Source organism: Hirundo rustica, chromosome 7 (genome assembly GCF_015227805.2).
Source record: "Hirundo rustica isolate bHirRus1 chromosome 7, bHirRus1.pri.v3, whole genome shotgun sequence".
In the NCBI taxonomy this organism is placed as follows: domain Eukaryota; kingdom Metazoa; phylum Chordata; class Aves; order Passeriformes; family Hirundinidae; genus Hirundo; species Hirundo rustica.
In genome coordinates, this window is record NC_053456.1 from 6,569,218 (window position 1) to 6,595,252 (window position 26,035).

Here is a 26,035-nt window from a genome sequence, read left to right on the forward strand (position 1 = left end):
CAACCCCAGGCCAGCTGCTTGGGGCTCCCCCCTGCTTCTTTACACACTCTTCTTCCATGGCAGGAGTGGTCCTTGCCCAGTTCTTCCTATTCCTCACTTGTGTGACAGCACATTTTCTCTACCGTGCTTCTCATCATCTCCATCAGGCAGATCCCACTGGTTTGCCACCAGAAAATCATTTCTTGGTGACCGCATTTGAGCTTTTCCCTCACAAATTCGTATCCTTTGGATTCCAACATTCGGATTTGACTGCACTTGAGAAATCCTGGGCTGGCTGTAACTGGCATTTTACACTACTGTAAGTAGGCTATGAGAGCTGCCACAGTAGCAGGGTTAAATGAAAACATGCCAAGCTGTGTTTAAACAGGATGGCAGCCTCTCATCTAGAAGAAATGTGGTGCAGGTTATTGCAAGTTCCAAGTTATTAATGAAGGAGCAGCCACAGAATGTAATTCGTGTTTGGTTTTGGGAGGGAAGAGTGAGAGCAAGAGTACCAGCAAGGCAAAGAGATGGCAAAGGGTTCCTCTTGTGTGGTTAGACATAGAAGACAATTAAGAAAAAAAGTATAGACACAGAATTAGAAAGTGAATGAATACTTCATGCTCAAAAATACTTTCCTGACTTCTGACAGCAAGAACCTCCTGGACAATTGCCTTCTGTGTTGCACCGTGTGACTTCCCCTGAATGATTCCATGCATGATATTCACACTGACGGCCACTAATACTAAAATCCCTTCTAATCACAGGGAAACAGGATTTAGCACTTTTATAGTTTTTATTAAAATAATCACTTTTATATTTTTTTTCCTTACTTAAACTGTAGCGGTTTTATTGGTGGGTTTACTCAGAGATTAAGTTCTGTATCCATCATAAAACTGATTTTCTCAGCTTTGCTGAAGAGGCTCACATTACTCCTGGGCTTAGAGCTCATATTGCTCTTATTGGCCTGCAGCTCATTTTAATATGAAGTTACAGCTCCTTGCAAAGTAATACTTTTCACCACTTCAGTGGTGAAAACAGCCTGCAGAGATTTTAACATTTCCTTTTCTGTGGGCAGTTAGGAGTCATTAGTGCTGAAAGATCTTGACAGAGCCTGCAGAGTTAAAGATTTTGTGAATAAAAATTAATATGATCACAGGATAGTGCAGGTCAGAAGGGGCCTCAGGAAGTCTCTGGCACAGAGCAGAGTGAGCTGTGAGATCAGAGTAGGTCACTCAAAACTTCACCCAGTCAGGTCTCCAAAACTTCCAAGGATGGAGGCTCCACAGCCTCTCTGGGAAACTGTTCCACTAGTAATCCATGGTGGAAATCTCATTTCTCTTAGGAAAATATAATGTGGTAAGATTTTTAATAATCAAGGAAATGCAGAATTAAAACAGAGTAAAGCAGCTCTTGTAGAGTAACCAGAATATAGGTAGAAATTAGAAATATTATCTTTTGTTTACAGCATCGTGGCTGCCGGAGATCTGGGTGAGGAACTGAAGCTCGTTTAGATGGCAGCTTTGCAAATGTGAGAAGAGAGTTTCTGTCTCGAGAATATGGATACAAATCCTAGTGGTTTATACAAGGATGTTTTTTTCCTAGCTCTTTTTGCCATGTTTATTCCTCTAGCTCAGCTGAAATGATGTTTTCCATAAATAATCTTGGTATCAGAAAGGAAGTTTTTCCCGTGAGAACAATCAATCACTTTCCCATGAAAGGTTGGACCAGATGACATTTGGAGTCATCTGTTCATCTGTGAGCCTTTTTAGTTTGGTAAATGTAATAAACACACCCCTCCCCAAATAAGACATATAACCAAAGCAGGTCAGCTAATCTGGGATACTGCAAGGAGTGAAACAGGTGGGAGAATAACACAGTATCTGACAAGAAAGTTAGGGTTTTAATACTGCATTTTAATTTTATCATATACTAAAAAAATTGGGGAGTTATTAGACTGCTACTGACAAATATTTTTAGGGAATGGGATGATAATTGAGAAGGGAAAAGCTCTTGCATTGGCTATTTCATAGCAGTCAGTTGATATGAGAAAAACTCAATTTCCAGTCACCCTGGTGGAGCTTTTCCCAGGTCACTTTTGAGGTTCATTTATAGCAGAGCTTGGTACTCAGCATATATTCATAATTTCATTACAATTATCAATTGATTTTTTATAAAATGTTACCAACCAAGTAGCTGAGAACCTAAACCTGCAGTGTTATGTCAATCTGACTGCTGCTTACCTGGAGGAGCAGCCTCTTTATCTGAAAGGGGTCAACTCATGGAAAGGGTGTTTAGTGTGGCAAGGCCATGCTAAAGGTAAAATTGCTTTATTATGTTGAAGATTAATCACCATAGAAATCTGAGTGAAACTAATCTCTAATTCTGTGTTGGCAACATTACAGAATTTTAGTCTTATCACTTATCTGTAGGGAATTATAACAAAGAATTACAAACTGTAAAATAGAATTAAGGCTAAATCCCCAAATTAGGAGGCTGTTCTGCTGCATCTGCTAAATGCAAATGAATTGGATAGCTGGACTTATTCTCCTTAGGAAATTAATTTTATGATAAAATGAAGGGGAAATGTGCAAACTTACTAATAGAAGCTTGAAAATTGACAGTTTGAGGAGATGGAAGCCCCTGAATCTCAGTACTTTTCATAGCTGCCTGCTTAAAAGCCATTGACTTATGCAAAGCAACAAATTTTTGATTAAGGAAAAGAATATCAGGCCCTCACAGTGATTGATTTCCTTTTCTGGTTTCCTTATGAGTTGTGAGAATTTGTCATCAAAATGAGGAATTGTGTCTATTAGAGCTCCACATGGGGAAAATGTGATGGAAGAGGTGAGGTGGCAGCTGTGTGTGCTGTAAATGCAGTTACACTGATCTGCTTCTGATGGGTGTGAGTGCAAATATCCAGGGCTGCTGTAATGCAAAATGGGTATTTATAGGGCTGGAAAAATAGAAATGGGTTGTATGTGGGTTGTAATACTGCTTTCAAGGAAATGTCTTTTGAAAATTGTCAAGATGTAGCACTCCCAGAATCAAGCTTTAGTTTTCAGGATTTATACAGTTATCTGAATTCCAGTAGAAGTGAATTGGCAGTGACCAAAGCTCCAAGGCAGTATAAAGTCTTTGATGGTTTTGATAATTTCACTCTCAATGCCTGAGGCTGCAGTACAACCAGTTTAACAGAGTGTTTAATCTGTGACAAAGTAATGCTGAAAATTTGACAGAACTGATGAGGTCATTTCTAATACAATGAATTACACTTCATGTTGTCTTTTGGATTTTCACATACAAATACTGCCTCAAAAACACATCGAGAGTATCTTGGGCAGATCATGATCAGCTACCAACACCTACAGCAAACTAAAGAAGACTTGGTGGTTCCAATGTTAAGTCTGTCATATTATCTTGTAGTTTTAATTACTCTTGCATTTCCAAATGCCATCGCTTTAAGGAAAAAGCTAACTTTGGAAGCTGAAGCTGTATTTGAGTTAAAAGTTGGTTGTTGCCTGAATATCAGGGAGATGCCCTTACCTTGTCCTTTCTGAATTGGTCTTTGATTCTTTAAACTATACTGCATTCTGAAAGATTCCAGAAAGCTTGTTGCTTCTGAAAACTGAATTAAGATTTTTCTATTATGTTTTAAAATGTTTTGACTGAGTCTTCTCTCTTCCTCCTTCATTTTAGATACAATATATTACACAAGGCTGGAGGATATTCCAGATTCATTCATTCTTCATTAGAGCTTTTCTGTTGCCTGTCAAACCTGTGGCAATCAATTATTTTGCTTTATAGATTAATTATAACTATAATGATTTAGTAGATACTGAGTGGAACCTCTGACACTAACTCAGGTAGAAATGGCTGTAAAATAGGGACATGATATTCAACAGGTGCTGGAGGTGCAAGCCAAGGGTTAGGACAAAGCTATTCAATTCTTCTCTCTTATCAGTCCACCCTCACTTCTGTGTAACTCCTCTTTCTCTAGTTTTTATAGGTACTTCTGAATTGATTTAAACCTGTTTAGAAATGGCAATTTGCTCATCTGATTTAATTGAATGCCATTAATGAAACTGCATTTGCCAAGCAGCTTGGCACTAACACCCTCCATGTGCAGTTGGAAACGCTCTTTAGTCACACAGCAGTGATTGTCAGCAGATGGAAGTGAGCTGGCTTGTGTTAAAATTTTTGTGGTCTAGTGCAGTGAAAGTAGAGCATGCTTACAATAACCAATCACAACTTGTTGATTATGTACTACAGTTTCTCAGATTAATTGTTGGAGGTTTGTTATTTTTCAAATTTGTAGTTGAACTTTGCATGATTTGCAGTCTAGTTAGAGCAAATGAGATTAAAAGAAGACACAGTGCAGTGTTGTGTTGTAGTGGCTTTGCAGATTAATCAATACACTCAAGAAGACAAAAAACATATGTGTTTTTTTTTTCTTAAAGTACTATACTCATGAATTTTGCATGACTGTGGAATCCAGGAGCCAGCATATAAAGAAGCAGCTAGGTTTGCTAAATATGACTACTGAATGCTGATTCAAACCTCAGACTGCATTTCTGCCTGCTATTAATATCCTTGTCACTGTTGTTATCATCTTCCTTTTCTTCTATCCACTTTAGCTATTTCTGGGTAAGTAGGTGGATGGGAATTCTTTTGCCACAGTAAAACTGAGCTGGAGAATAAGAGAAACAGATCAAGATTGCTGAAGTTGTTGTGTATCTGCTGGCAAACATGCAAAATACTTGCTGTTAGACTTGGGTGGTTGGCAAGCTCACAGACATAACCCCCAAACTCTCTGATTTATGTGGGAACAAAATCCAGCCAGTGGTCAGGGCGTTCCCCTTAGGGAATATTTGCCTGTCTTCCTCAGAAGTGTGCAGGGAATAAAAGATGTGCTGAGGGGAGGGGATGATGATTCCACAGGCACCCGTGTGATCCACAGTTTCCAGCTCCCAGGTTTGGGGCTGTGTGGGTTTAAGCCTGTTGGGGGTGACAGAAAAGGCTTTCAGATTAAATCCCAGCATATCCTTGCAGGAATTTCACACAGCTTGTGCCAGGCTGTCACTGGCTCAGCAAGTGACCTGAGGCAAGTCAGGCAGCTTTTGTGGATCAGCTCCCAAGTTACATCATGTCTGACTGGGGAGGAAAGGGGAGGAAACAGCTGTTCCAGGTTCTGTTGTGCTACTGACCACATTTACCAAATATCTCTGCTGGCTTGGTAAAGAGAGTGAAGTTCCCTTCTTTATTTCTAAAGGGAGATCCTAGCAAACCAAACAAGCACAGGGAAACAGTCCTTCTCTAGGGGAATCCATGATAAATCATCAGGAGCAGAAGTGGCAGGCCTTTCTCTCTAAAACATCAGAGAAAGAAATATCATCTGGTGTGCCCTGTCTTCTCATGCATAATCCAGCTTTTAAAAATGGGAGAGGAACTGGATGTTTCATTCTGTTCTTTAATTTAAGCCTCTATCTTTGGCTCCTTAAGACATTTTTTTTTATTATTATTAATATTCTGTCACGCTCTGTTACCCTGGAAGAGTTGGCAACTTCAAGCATGTTCTTAACATTTCTTTGTATTTTTCTCTATTTTTTTTTCCCCAGGGCTTGTGTTATCTTGGGCGTCATATTCCTCCTGTCATCTATATGTATTGTGATCAAAGCCATCCACGATCTTGCGAAGAGGGTGCTTCCAGAAGTGGTAAGGTGATTCCTGTTCTTTTCAATGTTCTCTTTGTTCTCTGCCCTGGCATTGGGACTGAGAAATGCCAGTGTCCCCTTTCAACAACCCCACTGAACTCTGTGAAGCTCTAGCTTTTCCTGCCTGGCTGCACATTACTGGCCCTGGTCTTCCAGCAGCATTTTTTTACTTATGTGATGGAGTCTATTCTACTTCTGGAGTTTAATTATGGGTTTTTATAGGTTTGACCCCAAATCTCTCTTAGTGTAACCACTTAAAACTTTTACACAAGACTGTGGGAGTTCACTTACAGAGAGGAGACCTCTCTGGGCTTAATGAATGTACTAGAAATTTATGAGAAGAACGTTTCCACAGTTTACTACTCCAATGGCTTCAGTATTTTCAGTGTGGAAAAGATTGTATTTTTGGATGATATTTTAATGTCTTCCAGCTCTTGCCTCCAACTCCAGAGCCATGTTATGTGTAGCAGAGATGAAACAGGTGAGGGGAGCATGCTGGGTGAAAGAGCTGGCTTTTAGACTGACTCACCACGGAGCATCACAAAGGGCTTCTCCCCTGCTCTCTGCTTTCTTTTGGCTGTGAAAGCAGCCCCTACCTGCCCTGCAGAGCAGCTCTCCCCAGCGGCCTTTCTCTCAGCTCTGCTCTGGCCTGTCCTGCCTGCTTCCTTTCAGTACTGCCTATTAACTTCTACTCATCTTAACAAGCTGCTCACTGGGAAAAACATTTGGCAGGGGTTCCGCTCCCACAAGACTCCTCCTAATGTGCTCAAACAAAATGAGGCTTCACAGCCTCACAGGCTCAGAGCCTTGTCCTCAGCCTTCGTGAAGTTTGGTCTGGTTGTGTGCTCAGCCTTTCACATCGAGCATTCACCCTGCCAAGTGCCATTCTCAACACAGCACCACACAGAAACCAAAACTCCTTCCTTTCGACCAGGAGATGGAGGCAGAGCTGGAAAATAAGAAAGCCAAAACGGAATTCCATCTGATACCCACTGTTAGCAGATGGCCTATTGGGTCCTGTGTTCTCATGGAAACTTGCAAGAAGCTGGGCAATTCCAGAAGCTGATTTGCAGTAGTTTATTGAAATCTGGCTGGAGATGAGTAGCCCGTGAGTTAGCACGTTACTGAATCACGGCCAGGTGCTTTGTTTGGCTGCAGGTGATTCGTGTTCTCTTTGCATTTTGCTTGCCCTCTTTTCCAAACCTCATCCTTTCCTGCCTCCTCAGCTTTGCCAGCATTACAGCACATGGAGTTCACCAGCCTGGTTCTGTCAAAACGATCTGGGTTAGCTTAAACACTTTCAGTGGCTGGTTCTTAAACACGACCAAAACATTTTGACAGAACTGGGTCGGGGGGTGAGCATGGGGCATGTGCCAGTGAGGCTGGAGAGGAGGCAGGTAAGGGTGAGAGGAAACCCTGCTGGGATGGTCAACTTCTTAACTTGTCTGTACCCAAACAGTGCAAACTGGCTAAACCTCTGTTTAGTGAGAAAACGAAATATGTAGTCCTGACTCAGTGAAGGAGAAGGGAAAAGGGAGGATACAGCCATATTTAAAGCACTCATTTTGGTGAATTTCTGGTAGTGTATATCAGATTAACTTTGATATCTCAGTCTAATTCATTGTGGGCAAATACTCTCTAATAATTCCATCAGTAGGAACAAAAATTTAAAAGTTGCTTCATCTATATCTCACTCTTTCATCATTACAAGTTCTGTCTTCAGGAGCGGGCTCTATTTCTGACATGGAGAGAAATGTCTCGTATTTGGATTGTGAACATTTTTTATGATTTGCAGGCATATTGACTTCCTCATTTTTAATGTCTCTAAATGCAAAAATACGAAAAAAAAAAAAAAAGGTGTCAGAAAGGCATCCCTGAAGAGAAGAACCCATTACATTTTCAGTGTCCTGCAAGAACGATTTATACAGATCCCTTTTGCCACAGATTGCCTTGGATTCAGTTTCCTGTGCTAAATCTGTGTCAAGTAGGTAGATTTTAGAGTACATACTGCTTACATTTGACACAGTATCAAGGTACTGATGGAAAGCCTTCCTCCCGTGGCTATCCTCACTCATTTGGGCACTCAAGTACTACCAGCACTTTGAAGGATGTTATCTGGCAAGGCACGGGCTGTGGATGACTGGTGGCAGGGTAAAAGCCACATGCACACACCTGAAGCATTTTCACACCTGCCAATTCTGCCTGGAATGCAGGCTGGAGCATGGGATGAAAAGAGGTGGTATTTTTGTTCAGTGTGTCTTAAGTGGCATGGCAAGGATTTTAATTTCAAAGCCTTTCAGTACATCTCCCTGTGGGAAACTGATTCTGTGAGGGTTGTGTGACTGGCGAAATATCTCTGTGCAAACTCAGAATAACAGTGAAAAATAGGAAGGCTCAGAGGACAGCACCACTGCTGCAAGCCACAGCCAGTGAGGTATAATGCCAACATAAAAAATAACTGGGGGAAGAGGATGTTGTTGAATAGAAACCTTTCCAGTTGCCCTAGCTGTACCTGACTGTGAGGCTGATTTTCAGGTTGCTCCTTGCTCTCTTAGCTGCTCTAAACAGAAATAATTGTTCTTCCCAGTTGTTTGGGTCTTTGTTGGTGGATTGTGCTCCCAGCAAAGCTGCACTTGCCCAGGCCATATCATCAGCATCTGAGCAGAGGGAAAATCTGCTCAAATTTCATCAGTGGGAGGCAGAAGTTTCTGCCTCTGCTCCTTTACCCACAGTGCTGTCTTCTACTTCACCACTGATGAACAAATTGCTAGTGATACTAATCTCTGTAGTATCTTACCATGTAATTTGGCTTTAATGCATGGATATAGATCTGGAAAAATAACAGAACTATGTTTTCTGTCAATAGTTTTCTGCCTAGCAGTGAAGTAACCAGTTCTGCATCAAAATAGTGACTTGAAATATGTTCTGGTGGCGTTATCTGTGTTACTGGGATATGACATTAACTTGCTACTCCGAGACCAGGGGATTATCCTCGTGGTGTGAGCAAGAACAGAACATTAAGACCAAGAAAAGGTACTGTGATCCACTGGTGTCCCAAACTGGTATAAAACCAGGGTGTAGAGCTCAGCACTAGGTTAAGAGGATCTGAGCCTCAACAGAAGTTTCACATGTGAGTCAGAGTCGCATGATTCTTTTTTTTTTTTTTTTTTTGTACAGTTTACATCCTTATTGCTCTTCATTGCAGCAAAGGTCATTTAAGATGTGGGTAATTTTGAAAGTGTCCTGTGAAATTTTAACTGTGTGACTTCAGTCTTAAGGGAGATAATGTGGCAAAAACCCCACTGGAAAATGTTGCTCTTGAACACAAAGTTGGTACTGTCAGCCCTGGAAATGGAGATGGTTTGGAATACACAGCTCTAAGTGGGGGATTCAAGATGAACCTAATGATAATAATAATGCTAAGCAGCGTGACTGACTGACTGCATTGTTCTCAGAGCTATAAAGTCTCTTTTCATGTCTTGATTTCTGGTAAACTTCAGGAACTCTGTAATAATTTCTCTTAAGTTCATTTTAAATTACAGAAGTTTTGGAGAAAATAGTATGATATGGACAAGTTTAATTTTAGAAATTAAACAGACTGGGTAATCTGCTTGCTAATTGTAAAAAACTAGGACTAAAATCCTAAAAGCAGAGTCAGTAACTTCTGAATAATTCTGGATCAGTTGTAAGAAGTTCACTGTATTTCTTGTTGCATATGAGTTACAGTGGTTATGTATCTGTCAGTTTTTAATATGTACATAGCAAAAAAAAAATCTTGCAAAGATTTTATGAATTTTTTGATGTAGAGATTGTTCTGTTGTCCTTCAAGTGAATCTTGAAAGAGTTGCTTTCATGAAAATACTAGCAATAAGATAAAATATAAAAATCACATGATTAAGAAATAATTAGAAGTACTTTACCAAATGTCTTGAACAGATATTCTTTTACTTACGGGGACACTTAGGAGTCTTTGGTATTGCTGTCATTTCACGTGGCGCTTTCAGGTGCAGGTCTGGCAATCCTCAGCAGGATTCAGAGGACCAGGGAGAGAATGACAGGTTTACTGCACATTAATGGCATTTCCAGCTTGACTTCCCCATTCTGTAAAGGATTTCAATGTCCACAGATTCTTGTTAGACTGCAGAGTGGTGCTGCTCAGTTTACAGGGCAGGAGCTCATGGTTAGCTCAGCCAGGCATTTTCCAGTAAGCCATCTGAATTCTCTTTTATTCCATGCTGGATGTAATTTTGTCGGAACCCTGTGAATGACAGCGCTCCTGATCTGCACTGGCAGAGGACAGAGGACAATTAGAGCTCCTGACTTTCTGTATTTCTTATTATTGCTTCTGCCTCCCTTTTCTGCTCCTTGATTGTTTTACCTCTTGCTGTGTCCCAAGTAAAAAGAAACAATAGGTAGCGTTATGTCTCGACGCAAGCTTTCAGCACAGGCAGTGATTCTGTAATCCTTTTGAATGCCTGGAAACCTTGGGAAGCACAGAAACTGTATTTCTCCTTTTGGTTCCTCAGCTTGATATGCTAAGGATTGTGGTTAACCTTGGCATGGCCTGTAAGGTAGGATGTGAATGACTAGGTGGATTAATTAGTTTAAAACAACTTGGATGAGTTTAATGATAAGCGTTTGTCTGGAATTTTGACTTTGGTAGTGTATGTTTCCTACGTGCAACAGCAACCGTGGCCCTACTGGCCAAAAAGGCCCAAATCTGGTCATCAGTGAGTTTTGTCATGTCTTTCTTTTTAATCTTATCTCCATCTTTGGAGGATTTAACCAAGGAAGCCTGGAGAGCCCACAGAATTCAAAGGATAAAGGGTCACCAGGGCTTTATGCAGCATGTTAATTTATGCAAATTACTGTTTAGCACTGAATTGTTGTTTTCAGAGAACTTTAACTGTAGATTTCATTTCCTGCTGTTAGCAGCAAATCCAGAAATTGTCATTATTAGGTAAACTTGGGGTTTTCCCTTTGCGCAGGACTTTATATTTATACTATAATTAAAAAGAAGTCTGCCCTGAAAAATGATATTCTGTGTCAGGAGAGTTGGCCAGACAATTAATTATACACTTACTATATAATTCCGTATCTGTATTAATTATACATCTCTTAACTGGGGGGAAAAAATCATTTTCAAGTAACTGGGATATGTATCAATCCTCAGTGTTCAAACCTCAATCCCTTGTGCCAATGTTTTTGGTATTTGTGATGTAGAGCAGTGTTCTCCTACAATGATCCCTAGAATGACGTGTGCTTTGAAATTAATTATTTAATGGAGTCATGAATTTCAGGGTTGACATTAAGGAAGGTGTAGGAGAAATATTGCAGCTGAAGGGATCTGTTTGTCCAAGAGGGCTGGAAAATGCCAGTATTGAATATGTGCAGTGAGAAGAGGAATGGATCCTTTTTTTCTCCCACATTTTTGAGGATTTTTACATTACTTTTTGTGAGCATTAAAAAATGTATGATGGGTCTCTGATTCTTGGAGAGAGGGGTAACTGAGGAGAATATAGAGCTTTCATGTCACTTCCAGAGGGGATTTGTCTGCCATGTAACCTCACCTTGGATTTGTAGAGATGCTTCATTTTCCTTTGGAGGCAAATTTGGGTGTGGGAGCAGAGACAATTTCTGCCTGCGCCAACACGTACGCGCCAGTCGCTTTATTGAGCTGTGACCTCCATTCTCACTTGCCTGAAAACGTTCTTAATTAAAGCTTCCTCATTTTGAGAGTTTCGAGGCGTGATGGCATTTTCCACTTGCCTTGGAGCACGTTGGTTTGGAAGGAAATCTTGCTGTTTCTCTCCTACTCTTGTATCTCTATAATGCTTCGGTTTTTGGGTAAGATTCCTGTACAGGAGCTGTCCAGAGCCCAACCCTGCCCCCAGCCCTTCCCAGGATCTTTCAATGACCCTACCAAACACAAAAAAATACATGGAAAGATTACAAAACCCAAAGAGAACAAGTTTCATACGGGAGAGAGAAATGTGCCATTAACGTGTGGGAATGTTACAGCTGCAAATCCCAGTTCTTTCTGTGGTTTTGTCCTGTTTTTTATATAGCTGGGAATTTTTTATTTACCTGGGAATATTTATTCTGTATGGGTCTCCTTCATGACATGCTGCAGTTCTTATTTCAATTTCATATCATTGATCCCTAAGGAAATATTTTTCACCAACCAGATCGTTCACTTTTTGTTCTCCCTCCCTCTCTTTTATTTTTTTTTTCCTTTGTTCCAGCACTTGCTGAAAATGTTGGATGAAGCAGGCCAGCTGCTCTTCTTTCTGGAGTGTTTGGAATTAAAATTTCTGATAATTTTTAGCTTTTGTTCAATATACCTGAATTAAAAAGCTAATCAGTAATTGACATTTGGAAGAGAAGGTCTTCATTTTTGTTTACCCTTCAGGTTAATTTAAATGAATATTTCTCAGATCATGTACTTTAAGCTGGGTTTTGTTCCTACAATGGTGAGTGTTGTACCTAAAATCTTCTTGGGCTCAGAAGTAATTTGCTGAGGTTCCCTTTCCCCTAGCTATGAAATTCAGAATATTTCCCTTATTGTTACTTTCAGCATTTGTTCTCCGACCTGTGTTAGCCATAATAGGATAATTCCCAGTAGGGGAAGGAATTACCATTCCTTTATTGATGTTTCAGAGAGCAATATCCACAGCCAGTGCAGTCCCTGAGGATTAGGTACACTCACATTTCACTACAAATAAGAAGGAATAGTGATTTTGCATACTGTTGATGACATCATGCTTGGATTTTTGCGTGAATTTTAGTGATTTTTGTCATTTTATTAATATATCGAGAAAGGAATCGAAAAATCCTTGAGTGTAGGTTCTGAGCATTGTTTTGTGTTTGCTTTTGCTGCTGTTAGTGCTTGCCATCTCTGTGATAAAAACCCCTTCATCATTTGCCCCTTTACCTTCATCCCGTCAATTATACTAGATATTCTTGGGTCGTACAAATATAATTTAGAAGTGAATGATGTGCTTTATTTTGACCGTCGCCACGAGGCGTTTGCAGACCTTTTCTTGTTCCTTAAAGAAGGCTCAAAAAATCCCAACCCAACCACGCTGAGCAAGACTGTTTTAATTTCACCTGGGGTTGTAAATCAATATCCATTTACTATTCGGTTTCTGCTTGCATTTCCCTGGGTAATCGTATAACACGTGTAATGTCAATGCAGTCTGGCGTTTGTCCTCATTACTATGGCAAAGGACACTTTTTTTTGCAGGAGTAAGCAAGCATCATGCCGTATTTGTGACATTTCCTGCAGAACAAAGAAGGAAAGGTGTGATCAGTTTGTGTGTGAAGGACGTGCAGCCCATCTCACACGGTGCCTCCAATGCTTTTACAAATGAAAAATTGAGCCATATGTTATTCTCTCTTATGTTATTGATTATAGCTGGAAAAGGAGGGTAGGGGGTGGCACAGCGCAGCTTTGTGGGTTCTAATTGGTTTATTGGTTTAACAGTTTAAAATAAATACATCATAAACATATTCAGCAATGTCAGCAGCTGAATTACGGGCTGGTAGCAGCATAACAAATAACACTTATGATTATACACACATATGTCCCTATACACGTTTCCCTATATATTTCTAAACCTCATATATAATTTATTGCTTGCCATTTCAAATCAAAGTGTCATATACATAAATTATACATTAGAATCCTGCTTTATAATTGTTATTTCTATGTATGGCTTGGAGTTTGGCCCAAAATACATGTGCCTCTTGCAGGTTGTTGAGAATGTTGTGGATCTTTGAATGGAAGAGTAAGCCAGGGTTAGGGCAAATGGATCAGCTACACATTGTTCCTTGCTCAGGTGGAAAGCCTCATTTCCAGATTTTACCACATGGTGATGAGAAAGAAAAGCTGTTGGCTGCTCCCCCCTTGGTGGGTGATGTGGAATGCATTGCTGCTCTCGGCTCCCTGCTCATCGGGAAAATCAGTCTCGCTCTTCTGAGGGTGGACAAATCCAATTTTAATTTATGTTCCGTAACTTTGGTGTTAATGGGGATGAATTCTGGGAGAACGGGAAGCCTGACTGATTTATTAGTTAAGTAGACCCTTTGCAGGAGTCCTAAGGTCACCTAAGAGAGTTCTCTGCAGCCCCCAGTCCCTGGGTTCCTGGCCCCTGTGCCTTGCCATGGCATTCAGCACACCCTGTCTTTGTTATCTGTTGCTTGAAAAAGCATTCTGTGCTGTGGAATTGCTCTGTCACACCAAAGACAAGTTTAAACATTCATAAGACTTTTTTTTTTTTTCTTTTTGGTACTAAAATAGATCTTTGTATCTCCATGTGAAGAGACTGTCTCCTGCTTGAGTCAGAGACTGGGCTGTTGGTTTGTTTTCTGACAGCGAAGTGCAATGAGAACTCGTCCCTTTTGAAGTTTGCTAGTCAGAGAGACCCTCTGGCTTCCCAGGAGCTCCCTTTAGACTGATTACATAAACTATTTATTCCTTGGGAGAAAGCGTGACAGAGATTTGGACTTTTTGTGGGTTTTTTAAAATGTTTGTATTAGAAACATCTCTGTTGCTCTCTCTATAGTAACACAATCCTTCAGGAGAGGAAGAGGGAGTCCTTTTTGACTGAGTGACATGCTCTGCAGAGGGGCTTTTAGTGATCCCAGTGTGCCCAGATGAGCTGGCAGCTGCTGGAGGAGCGGGAGGCTGTGGGAAGCGTGTGAAGGTAGGGCTGGGAGCAGGGTGGGAGCAGAACCCAGCAGGTGCTGGGAGGTCACCAATCACCTGGACTGGAGAAGGGTCATTGCTGGGATCCAGGGGACAGATGGTGAGTTGCAGAGATGGGCAAAATTAATATTTAACAACACAAACTCAGCTCCGTTTGGGCCAGCCATGACTTCGCTCCTGCCAACACCATCTGTAGCATTCCAGAAACACATCCCTACCTCAGCCAAGAGCAGCCAGGCTCAGCAGAGGAGAGGCAAAACACTGTGAGACGCCAGGTTCGCTGGAAAGGGAAAAAATGGCATGAAAAAGGCAGCACCAGTAATTCCCAGCTCCTGCAGGAGCGGGGAGGGGCTTTTGGCTGGTTCACAGAGGAGAGGGCAGAGGAGAGGAAGGAAGCCTGCAGCTGCTGGGGTGGGAGAAGGAGCTTGTGCTGGGATTGCAGTAGAATGAGTGACCAAGGTAGGATGGAGCTTCCTCCCATAGCAGTGAATATCTTTTGACTGCCCACTGTACAGAGCAGGTGAAATGAGAACATTTTTACATCTCAGAGGTGGAAGGACTGTAATTAAAGGAGAGTGGGCAGAGAGGAGCTGGTAGAAATAATCTATGAAATCAAGGCAAAGTTTAGGGTCAGAATTAGCAATATGCATTCTAGGGAAAGATTAGGAACACAAATCAGTTGTAACTTAGTTACTAGGCTGAGAATTGGGTTGAAATATTTCTACCTAATAAGCCAAGCACTGAAGAATCCGTTGTGAGATTTAAAATTTTTTTTTACTTCCTAAGATAGATTCAGGAAGAGATCAAAGTTGCAACATAAAACCCAACAAACTTCTTAAGCCATGATATTACAGCTGCTTTTGGTGAAATCCTTGAAAGCAGGGACAGAACTGTTGTGACAGTTTTGCAGCCCCTCTTCTCAGCTGCACAGCTGGGGACAATGCATTCGGATAAAGTGGAGGGAAGCTGCCTGCTGACTTCTATTATTCCTTTCTTAGGAATGGTAAAAGAAGAAAAGATTTTATTCCTAGGAAAGCTTTCTTCTGGGAAAGAAAGCATAAAACCACAGTATAAAACCTGGCATAAAATAAATATTAAGTAAGGACACTGTAGCTATTAAAGTGCTGTGTGGTGAGAAGGCAGCTCAGGATGGGCACCTTGCTTTATGTGCAGTGCTGGTCCATACATGAAGCCATCTAATCAGATATAGGTGTCCTTTAATTAAGGCCTCACATAAAGTGTAGTAGCACTGAGGGAACACGACGCAAAGAAATGAAAAACCTTTATTTACCACACCGGCTTGCCTTTATCGTATGGAAATGATCAGAATTTAAATTTTTCTCATCTCCCACAATTTGCTGCTGCTTTAATTAAAACAGCACCGAGGGCTCGTCGGGCGATGCTGGCTGGATGTGCCCCGTGCTCCCAATGCCTGTCAGATGGGGAGGCAGGGGGCATCCGCAGGGACATGCTGCCAGATGGCCCGCCTTAGTTTATTCCTTTAGGTCTCCATTCCGGCTTTGCTTTGCTTTCCTCCGGCTCTCCAAAGGATGGGTTCGTTTCATGGGAGTCCTTTCACAGCCGCGGGGTGACGCCTTTAACCCTCCGGAGCCCGCAGCGCTGCAGCCTTTGGCACTCGCGTGTCCCAGGGCCTGAGACTTGGCCCACGGCATCCCTCCCTCGGCTAATTCACGGAATTCTGAACCAATTCCAGCTCCTTGGCAGCAAACACAGCGCCGAGGCAATGTTCCGAGCTGTTTCTCTTCTCTTCCATCCTCACCTGCTCGGGATACAGTCCCCGCTGCTGGGCATCGCCGCTTGGGGCTGATCTGTGACACCCCCAAAACCTTCTTGGTGGCAACAAATAGCCTCACTCTTCTTCTTCCAGCCCTGGCGTGCCCGCACACCCAGGAAGCACAGAGAAATACTGGGAAAAGAGAGTTTAAAGGATTTTTTCCCTCTCGGCTTTGGTTCGTGCGGGATCTGCCGCCTCCCGGCGGCTCCTGCGAGGAGCTGCGCACAGCGGGAGCCGCTGAGTCTGGGCGTTGTTTGGGGACAAAGCCGGGAATTTGGAGAAAAAACCTCCCGAAAACCTGCTCGGCACAGCCTAAATAATCTGCATTCACAGCAGGGTTTTGAAAATGTTCTTCTCTTTCTTGCGTCCACAGTGGTAACAAAGGAACTTTATTTGTAGGCTCTTCTGCTTTATCGGGGGTTGTTGGATTAGTACCGGCAAAAAAAATGAGCTGGTCGTGTGTGATTCGGTGAAAAAAACAAACAAAACCGGCAAACTTAGCAACGATTTCTAGATCCTGAATATGTATCCTTTATAAAAAGCCTGTTCAGCAATTCATGACTTCATTGAGAAATGATAAATTCACATTTATGTCATTCTTGGGTCCCAGCAGAGTAGCTAGGCTCATGTTGATTGTGAGTGTATAGCGGAACAAGTAGCAAGATGCATTTCCACATACTGTGATTTTAGTGACTTGTGCAGGAAAAACCCTGAATTCACCCCAAAAATTTGTGGCACGTCATGACAAGAAATAAAACCAAAGAAAAAGCTCTAAATAAAGTTAAAACCAAAGAAAAAGCTCTAAATAAAGTGCCATGAAGAAGATGAAACCTGATGTGAAAGCACAGGGAATAAGGCATAGCATTTTCAGGATTCTGAATCAATAACTGGAATTTTGACCATCTCTACAAATAATTTTCAAAATATCTTGTATTTTGATCCATAGATTATTTTTTCCCAAACCATGTCGATTTGTAATGGTTTTCCAGTGCTTCCATAAGGATTTTACAGGTGTAGAAAAGCTGCATTTTGTCTTCCTAAAGCTGACAGTGACACAACTGCCAGTAGCAAAGTGGGACACGAGAGAAGTGGTGGTGGAGCACAGCATTCTACTTCAGATTATTCTGAAGCCTTATGCTGTGTATTAAACATTTGGTAAAATATTAGATGAAATTAGGTTAGATTAACCAATCAGAACTTGTTAGGCTATCAAAATGCGGACTGAAAATACACATTTTTGGGTAAGATGCCTCAAAATTAGAGGCACAGTTTTGACAAGGATCTCAAATTTTGAGTGTTTTTTGCCATGCTTGTCTAGACTTTTGAAGCTTTGTTGTAATTTCAGACCTTCTGAGGGCTCCCAGCTTTCCTTGTTGGACTGACAGCAACCAAATACTGCTACTTTTCCTTAGTCCTTCCCTAGCACTCGGAAATTGCTTGGATATTTCCCAGTTGTTCAGTTAAAATAGCTTTATGAAGGTTTTTTTCCTACCTTTACCCCGTACTTGGGTTCTGTGTTCTCATTGCTTCTATTTTACTCCCTTTCCCTCGGTGTGTTTTGTCTTAATATTGCTAATATTGTGCCAGGTCTGGAGAGAACGAGCTCATGATTGAGAGTGAGTAGAGGTAGACTTTCAAAATTATACGACGTACAAAATTGTATAAAAATAATGAATGATTTATTTAGGGATATGAGAACATTGTACCAGTAATCTAATTCCCAGTATCTTCCTAAGCAGCTTTCAAAAGCATTTTTTCGATTTCTTTGGGTTTCAAATTGCTGCTAAAATAATGAAAATGGATGGAGCTGGTGATGAATCATCAGGACAGTGTTTGGTACCGAGGGGACTTTTGCTGGAATGTTTTAATCAGGAGAAGGGTCCCAGTGGCACTGGCCCACTTAGACCTGCAGATACAAATTTAAAAAGAATTCTTGCTGTTTCCTTTATTTGTACTGGTGTTGCAACAGCTTAAATTAGAGCTTCTATCAAGAGTAATAACCGAATCTAACTCAAAGCTCTGTGGTTAGGTGCAGGCAGGCTGAGAGCCTTGGGTTTTTCTGCAGCCTGTGGGCTGAGGTACCTCGGGGGGAAGAAGGCACAAGGCTCCCTTTAGGAATTTATTGCAGCACAGGAGCACCCAGGAGTGTCCTCCTGTCCTCCCAGCCCCACCAAACACAAAGCAGTCAGCAGGAAGGGGTGGGGGGCTCCTGATGACCTTTAGAGAATGAGTGTTAACCAATAAATAATAACTTACCCTGCTTTGCCCTGCACTGACACACAGCTCTCTCCTGGGGGAGCCTGGGGAGCCCACGTTTCACCTGCAGATTAAGCAATGGGAACCTTTCTGGGAAATGGAAGTCCCTGAAAAAATCTGTTTTCTATGAAAGAGCTAAACCTTTCTTTGCACATCAGCATCAGAAGTTTTACGGATGTAGCTTGAACTAGACTTTTGAAAAAGGAAATGAGACAAAACCGAAGCAAGCCCAGAATCAGAAACAAAATTAAATGGTAATTTCTTACACTAGGAATCAATATTGGTCTGGTAAGCGGGATTCTATTTTCAAGCCTTCCTGCTGCCTGTGGGGACTTCATTAGAGCTGGCATTAGGCATTGGATGGCCTGGCAGTCTGCATTCAGCCCCACAGGTAAATATAACTCCTGACTCTGGGGAGACTGGGTCAATTCACAATTTGTTGATAGTTACTGTCAGCAGTTATGGCTGCAAAAGCAATTGCAGGTGACAGTACAAGCAAAATTAGCACCAGCTGTTGTGGAGGTCATAAGGTAGGAAATCTTGATCTCAGGTTGTGTTTCTCAGTAGCACAAATAATTGCACAGTAATTAGCACGGTTTGTCATTTAATAGGTGGGACATGACCAGAAGACGTACTAATGTCTGACATCTCTTTTTCCTTTTTTTTTTTTCCTTCCCCCAGGATGATTTTCTGTACAGCGTCTCTGTTCTAAGTGGAATCCTTTGCACTGTCTTGGCAGTAATCAAATTTATGCTGGGAAAGGTCCTTACAAGCAGAGCACTGATAACCGATGGTGAGTGTCACATTGGTCCTGCTGCTTTTATCGACTCTGAGGGACCCCAGCACGATGACAGCTGTGAAAGAGCAGTGAGATAAGGCAGCCACTGAGAAATGGGAAAAAACCCAAACCCAAGCCCTAGAACAGTCTGTGGTACCACTGGCCTCCAGCACTGATAGCTCGGCTGAAATGGGAACGTTTGGAGGAAGCCATGCAGGGAATGTGTGGATAGTAAGCAAAAATAAAGAGTTAGAGGCAGAGCAGAAAAGGGTTAGAGGTGCGTTAGCCAGAGGCTGGGCTGCAGCAGGGGGATATGAGACCAGTTTAGAAAGCTTTGGTTAAATCGCCTCCATCCTCACCGCCTGTGCCTGGTAAAATCCTGAACGTTTAAATGAAGCAAAGTCTGCTGCAGAAACCCCGCCTGCCTCCAGCAGGGATCATCACCACCATCACAGGCACCCCCTTTGGTGTCATTTGTCACCACAGGGCTTTCCCTGCCGCTCAGCAGAGCTGCTGGAGCCTGGCAGGTGTGAAACAAACCCCTGCCCTCCTCTGGCCCTGCCGGCCTTTGGCACAGGGTGGATCTCCTCCTCTGCACCCTGGGGACACCTCACTGCCACCACTGCCTCGGCACAGGCGGGCAGCACCTGGCTGCTTCTGGTTTGGAAGGGAGGTTTGAAATCCTGCTTTAAAAGTAGCTCCAGATATTGCTCTCACTGTCAGGGCTCGAGCTTCTGAATCCTCAGGAATCCCAGGGATCTGCCCTTCAAAGGGGTGAGGCCACAGTGAGGGCAGAAGTTTCACAGCCCCCTACAAATCTCTCCCAGTTTTTATCTGCCAGGGCTGTTTGAAATACTCTGTAAACAGATACTTTAGGGTGTTCATGATTCATGGGTCGTGGTATCTAAATTATTTTACTCTTTACTAAGGATTTCACTTTAAGGAAATTCAATTCTCAGCTTACTCTAGAGATACATAAAATTTGCTTTATTTTAAGCAAATTAAACGTAGTTATATTTTTTCTTGATGATGTGTGATAACACATATTATGAGTATCTCTATCATCCCACATACATAAACTCTTCATGAGTGTTTATTTTTTAAATGTGAAAGAAGCAAAAAAGGCATCAGAATAGCAGTGAGGGGGTTACAACTAAGCTACTGCCTCCCTGCATTTGGGATTCTCTCAGAGATCTTGCTCTTTCCAACGGGCTCTGCCACTCCAGACATTTTAAAACAAAAATATCTCCAACCTGCGAAAAGGATTCTGGAAAGGATGCTGGGAGCTGCAGCCCAGTGAGTTCTGGCTTCCTTCACTGCCAGGGTGGAAGTGGGACACCTTGACCATTTCAGGCAGGCAAATGATGAACCCTCCCTTTAAAAAAATGCAGCTTAATTTTGAAACAGAGCAGTTCATTCAGCCAAAATATTAACTGAAATTTCCTAAATAACTCCAGCTCTGAATTGTTCTCCTGTATGACAGAGAAATCTCTCTCCCCATAATTACATCCTCATGCTAATGATACTGCTACTGAGCTGGAGAATGCTCATTCTTTGATTAAAAAAATTAGGGGAAAAAAGTATACAATTACCTCAGCCTGGTTTTTATCTCTCTTCTCCCCTTTAGAACTACTTTAGAAAATGTAGGAGGCTGATCTTAACACGTGTGGTTAAATATCTGCTTTCACAAGATCTATTTATGTGTGTACTTGATTTATTAATGATCAGGAAGAGACAATGTGATTCAGCAGCTGAGGCAGATTTAGCAGTCCCTTGCATGTCTTTTTTTAGTGTTTTCTGTTTCCTGCTAATTTACCTCCTGTGATCCTTGGCTCCAGACCAACAAACTGTTTTGAGTAAAAGGAGCACAAATTTTTCTTCCTAAAAGATAGGTTTATTTTCAGAACAGCAAATTCCCTTTTATGCATGTCAACCTCTATTAACAATTATTTTTTAGACTAAATTTGTTTTAGACTAGGGCTTAACGGCAATACCTCCTTAAAGCCTAGATGTATGATTCCTAATGGGGATTCATGTGTCATTTGTGCAGTTTGTTCATAGCAAAACCTCTTGGCCTTTTGGATAATAAAAATAGCCATTTCCTGCCTTGAATTTTGTGACATCTCAGAGGACAACTCTGTGACAGTCAGTGATGTCAGCTGACTTTCCTGTAGGTTTTTAGCCACCTGTTTTTTCCTGTGCTGGCCTTACACTTAGAACTGTGTCTGCATTCATATCTGCAGCCATTACATGATTTCCTGCCACGTCAGCACAGAAAGGTTTGGCTGAATGAGACTCAGGAAAGGAAAACAATTCCCTTTGCAAGAACCTCTTAAATCATTTGCAACCATCAGCCAATAATGGCACAAAAATGTTTCATTCTTTTGCATATCGTGCTGATGGGTTCTGAATTAAGCTGGAGCAGGGGAAGTAGCACTGGTTTAAATTTCTGATTATTGATTTATACAATGTATTCTTTATATCTATTGACACAATAGACAACTTCAACACGTGTTAGCAGTATAAATGAATAAATAAAGACTGAAAGGTGTGGATCAAAGGAGACAGGAACAAGTGTCAGGTGTGTCATTGTTGGCAGTCCTGGGGAATTGCAAAAACCTGGCTAAGTCCTGTGAACAGCAGCTGGCTAGAGCTGACTCACCAAGCCACATAGAATATTTCAAGTTTGATATTTCATTTGTTATCTAGGCTAAATAGTGTATGGATCTACCAAATTAATGTATTCTCAGTGCAGTGCCTTCTTTTGTGTAGAACAACAGGGGTATCTTTTAGGTTATTGTGGAAAAAATAAGAAAAAGGGAATTTGGAGTTAAAAAGCAGAACATGAGGAATGACTTAAAAACCCCCAAATCAATAATTAATCAATCAGGAGTTGAATGAAAAAGGGCATTAATTTTTCCAAAAGCTCTGTGAGAATTTTGAAGGGACAGTCTTGGAGAAAAAGAGAAAGGGTTGGAAAAAAAAAAAAAAAGAATCTAAAAGGATGTTCATTAAAATTGTAAATAGTAGATAAGATGATATATCTAAAGTATAAATGGAAAACATTACTAGAATTATCCTGTATGTCTTCAGCAATGTTTACAGCTCTAAGCAGTAGTGCCAAACATGTAAATGAATATATGGAATGGGATAAAAACTCCAAGGGTGAGTCTTTGTCAGGTTACAGTGCAAACCATTTTCCTTTCCATGAGTTCCTACCGTTTGTCCTTTAATTATTTTTTCCCCCCTTCTAGGTTTCAACTCTCTTGTAGGTGGAATAATGGGATTTTCCATCCTTCTCAGTGCAGAAGTGTTCAAACACAATTCTTCTGTCTGGTACCTGGATGGCAGTATAGGAGTGCTGATTGGACTCACAATATCTGCCTATGGAATCAAGTGAGTACCTCCTGGGGCAGGCAGATGGGCTGGCTCTGAGAGGTAGGAGCCTTTAAGAGTTTAGGTAATTCCAGTGAAATCAATCCCTGGAATTTATTAGACTAGCAGCAAATACTGGAGCAGGGTGTGTGGAAAGGGTTATAAAAGGCTGTGTCCCCCACATCAGCCGGAAAGCAACCAGGATGTAAAAGGAAATCGGAATCATTTTAGATTATTTTATACCTGAAATACAATATCTGAAAAATAACCACAAATGATAGATAAAATCAGTCCTCCTTGCATTTATGGCACATTTCTGAGCGCTGCTTTGCCAAAGGAAGTCTGGATTGAAGGAAAGGTGCCCAAGTTTAAAGAAGGATCTTGCTGTTGATTTCTATCCCAGCCCTACCTTTGGCAATTTCTGAACTGAAGGTTCCTGCTCATATTTCAGATGCTGTTTCTCTTGAATTTTAAGATTTCTGTCTTGATTCACACCGGAAACAGAATGAAAAAATCAAATGAAGCCCTGCCATGCACTTCATTTTGGCAACTTCCTTTTCTGCATGGAATCCAACCCGAATTTTGCACTTTATCCCTCATGGCTTATCTGCCCTAAGAGAAAGTGGGAGATGGAGCATCTTAGTTGGAATTATGCCCGTTGAGAAGCAGCCCTTGGCCAGGCTGCAGTCAGCCCTCAGCTGGAAGCTCTGTGGGTTTGGTTGGTTTTTTTTTCAACTTGGAAAATTCAATTAACATTTTAATGGGGAGCACTGCTCTTAAGTAGGTTGGTGTAATCACAATTTCCACTGTAAACCTAACAGTTCTGGAAAACTGTAAAGTCTGTTAGGCCACCTGAGCTCTTTTTTATTCATGAATATTTCCATATTTATGTTGGAATTCTGGAAACTTGGATTTGGGGATTTTAATATATAGTAATACATGTGAGTTATGCTTTGGGCATTTTCTGAGTCCTTCACCTTCTTCTTCCTTCTTCTTCGTGGGTTTAGGTGGCTTTCTGTAATTGGTTGATGGAGTCCACATTGCAGACTTCAAGTAGTTAGTTATTGGGTTTAAAATAAAAATAATTTAGGTGGCATTTCATAACTGGATAGGTTGTCCATGAAAAGACCTGGCAGAGATAGAGAACATCTCCATTTCACCTCATTTCTCTAACTTGCTCGTTAGAGCTCACAGCTCCTGAATCTGTAAATAGATAAATATAAAATAATAAATATCCAAGTCCAAACTCAAAACGTACATTTCCCCTGCGTTAATCCCGACCTTGGCAAGGAAAAAAGGAAGGCAAAAGCATAACATGTTCATTTCTGGGGCTGTCCCGTGCCTGTGCATGATCCTTTGTGCTCTCCCTGCAGGCTGCTCATCGACATGGTGCCCAGGGTGAGGCAAACGCGCCACTACGAGATGTTCGAGTGAACAAGGACTGTAAAACCACAGCCTCCTGCGTCTGGGCAAGTGGTGCCAATGGTATTCTCCTGAACATGCAGTTTGTTTCCCCGTGGTCTGTTTCTGCTGAAGTTTGTTTGAATGGGAAATCTCTCTGTAAATCTGGCATATTGTGCACACTGCTTGCGATTTCAGCCAAACAGCAGCGTTACGGTTTTTCTTTTTTTTCCTTTCTTATTTATTTCCAGTATGCTATTGATTCCTGTGACAATAGAAAACATGCAGTTTGCAGTCTGAACCCAGCTGCCATGTTGTATATTCCAGAGTGAAAGTGTTCTCAATGGTGTGGTAAGCCTGTGGGTAATGAAGTGCCAGTTTCAGATTTGAGTTTTGGATTTATTATTTTCCCCCGGACTGTATTTTCCCAAACACGTGCTGTAACAGGAGTACAATCCTTGCTAACCTCTTCGACTAAGAGTATCTTACACAGAGTCTGGACACCAAGAGCTGTGTTGCTTAAAACACTTAAGTAGCTACTTCCACCCTCTTGTTGAAATAGACACCCAGAAAGAGCGGGTACAGCGCTTTCTGTGATCAGAGAGAAACTGCATTTTTAACCCCAAACTAACCGAAACGATACCTCTTCAATTTAAATTCTATTTTTTCTTAATGAGACACTGTTCATAGCTTTGCATGGACCAAACAAGCACACACAGTGTTACTGTACAGACCAAAGCCAAAAAAAGTCGTGCAGGGAAGAGGAGCTGCTCGAGGAATGGGGTTTTCATCTCCTGTTTTACCATACGCAGCTGTTGCAGCGTGTGTGACGTTGTGGTTGCTCTGTAGTCTGACAACGGCACAGCAGTGGCTCAATCTCGTGGTGAGATACAGATCTATTCATTAGATTTAGATTGTCCTGTAAAGTGTTGCTCACTTTCCACCACACATCTTATATATTACTCAATGGCAGGTTAAATGATCAAAGGATCTTGATGTATGATCAATAAAACTGGTATCTATTTTATACGGTATCTGTAAGTAACATTTGAAAACTATTTCCAGAATGTATCATAGAACAAAGTCTTCCTGTATAGCAGCCTATTAAACTGGATTCTCTGGCTATAGCCATTTTCTCTTTATTTTATGTATTCCAGGTTTTCACAACAGAGGATCAGTATTGTTGCTTCTGTTTATCACAGGTGAATAAAAAACAGAACAGAGCACTGTAGAGTTTGAAATAAGCCCACGGTAAGTAGGTGAGCAGCTAGAAATACCCATTTCTAGTACATAACAACAGGCTACAGGTATGAGAGCAGATGTACAATTAGACTGATCAGTGAAGGATGCAGTGGACACACTGGTTTTTTCACAGGAGTGATGTTCAAACTGTATTTCCCATCATCTGGGACTTGACCAGGTCCTTAAGGACCTTTAGTAAAATCCAACTCCCCGATATGTGTTGGAAGAGACCCTCCAGTGGTTTCCCTGACCTGACAGTACCCACATGAGAGTGGCAGTATTGGAAAGGGAACATGCCTTGATACAGCGTTCCTTGTGGCAAAATGAAATTTGCCCTGCTGCTGTCGTTTGTTTTCACATATTTTGGATCAATTAAGTTTGTGTAAGTGTTTGTATGCAAAGTGGTGCTGTCAGTGCTGATGCTGCTTGTGCCTGGCTGTCACAGGATGATGTCACTCAGCTGTAAGGTGACAAAGGAGCTACTTCAGAGGAGCATTCAGCAAGGACTCCAGAAGGACTGGAAAGCATAGGAGTGCTCACTGTACTCAGCACAGGTGGATTTTAAAGTAGCAAATGCCACCCCAAAACCCTGTCTTCCTGCACAAGACCTTAATGTGTTACACTTTTGCTTTTCCCATTAGGTTTCTTCTCTCACACCAGTTCTGTGAAGGGAGCTGTGGAACTGGTATTTCCTCCCTGATTAACAGTGTCAGGCATCTTCAGCATCTTCAGAATCACAGAGCCAGGGCCTGAACCTAACAATATCAGACATTTTGTGGGTTTGA

General features: G+C 41.6%; 1 protein-coding gene across 2 annotated transcripts in view; it reads left to right on the forward strand.

Moving 5' to 3' along the window:
- Window positions 1–25,135, forward strand: part of TMEM163 (transmembrane protein 163) — an 87,904-nt gene extending 62,769 nt beyond the window's left edge. For both annotated transcript variants that reach the window (XM_040070157.2, XM_040070158.2), the window contains 4 exons: window positions 5,598–5,694; window positions 19,136–19,247; window positions 22,487–22,628; window positions 23,981–25,135. In XM_040070157.2, the coding sequence (XP_039926091.1) occupies window positions 5,598–5,694; window positions 19,136–19,247; window positions 22,487–22,628; window positions 23,981–24,041 (412 nt within the window). In that variant the 3' untranslated portion in view covers window positions 24,042–25,135. The remainder of the gene's footprint in view (window positions 1–5,597; window positions 5,695–19,135; window positions 19,248–22,486; window positions 22,629–23,980) is intronic.
- Window positions 25,136–26,035: the final 900 nt, after the last annotated feature.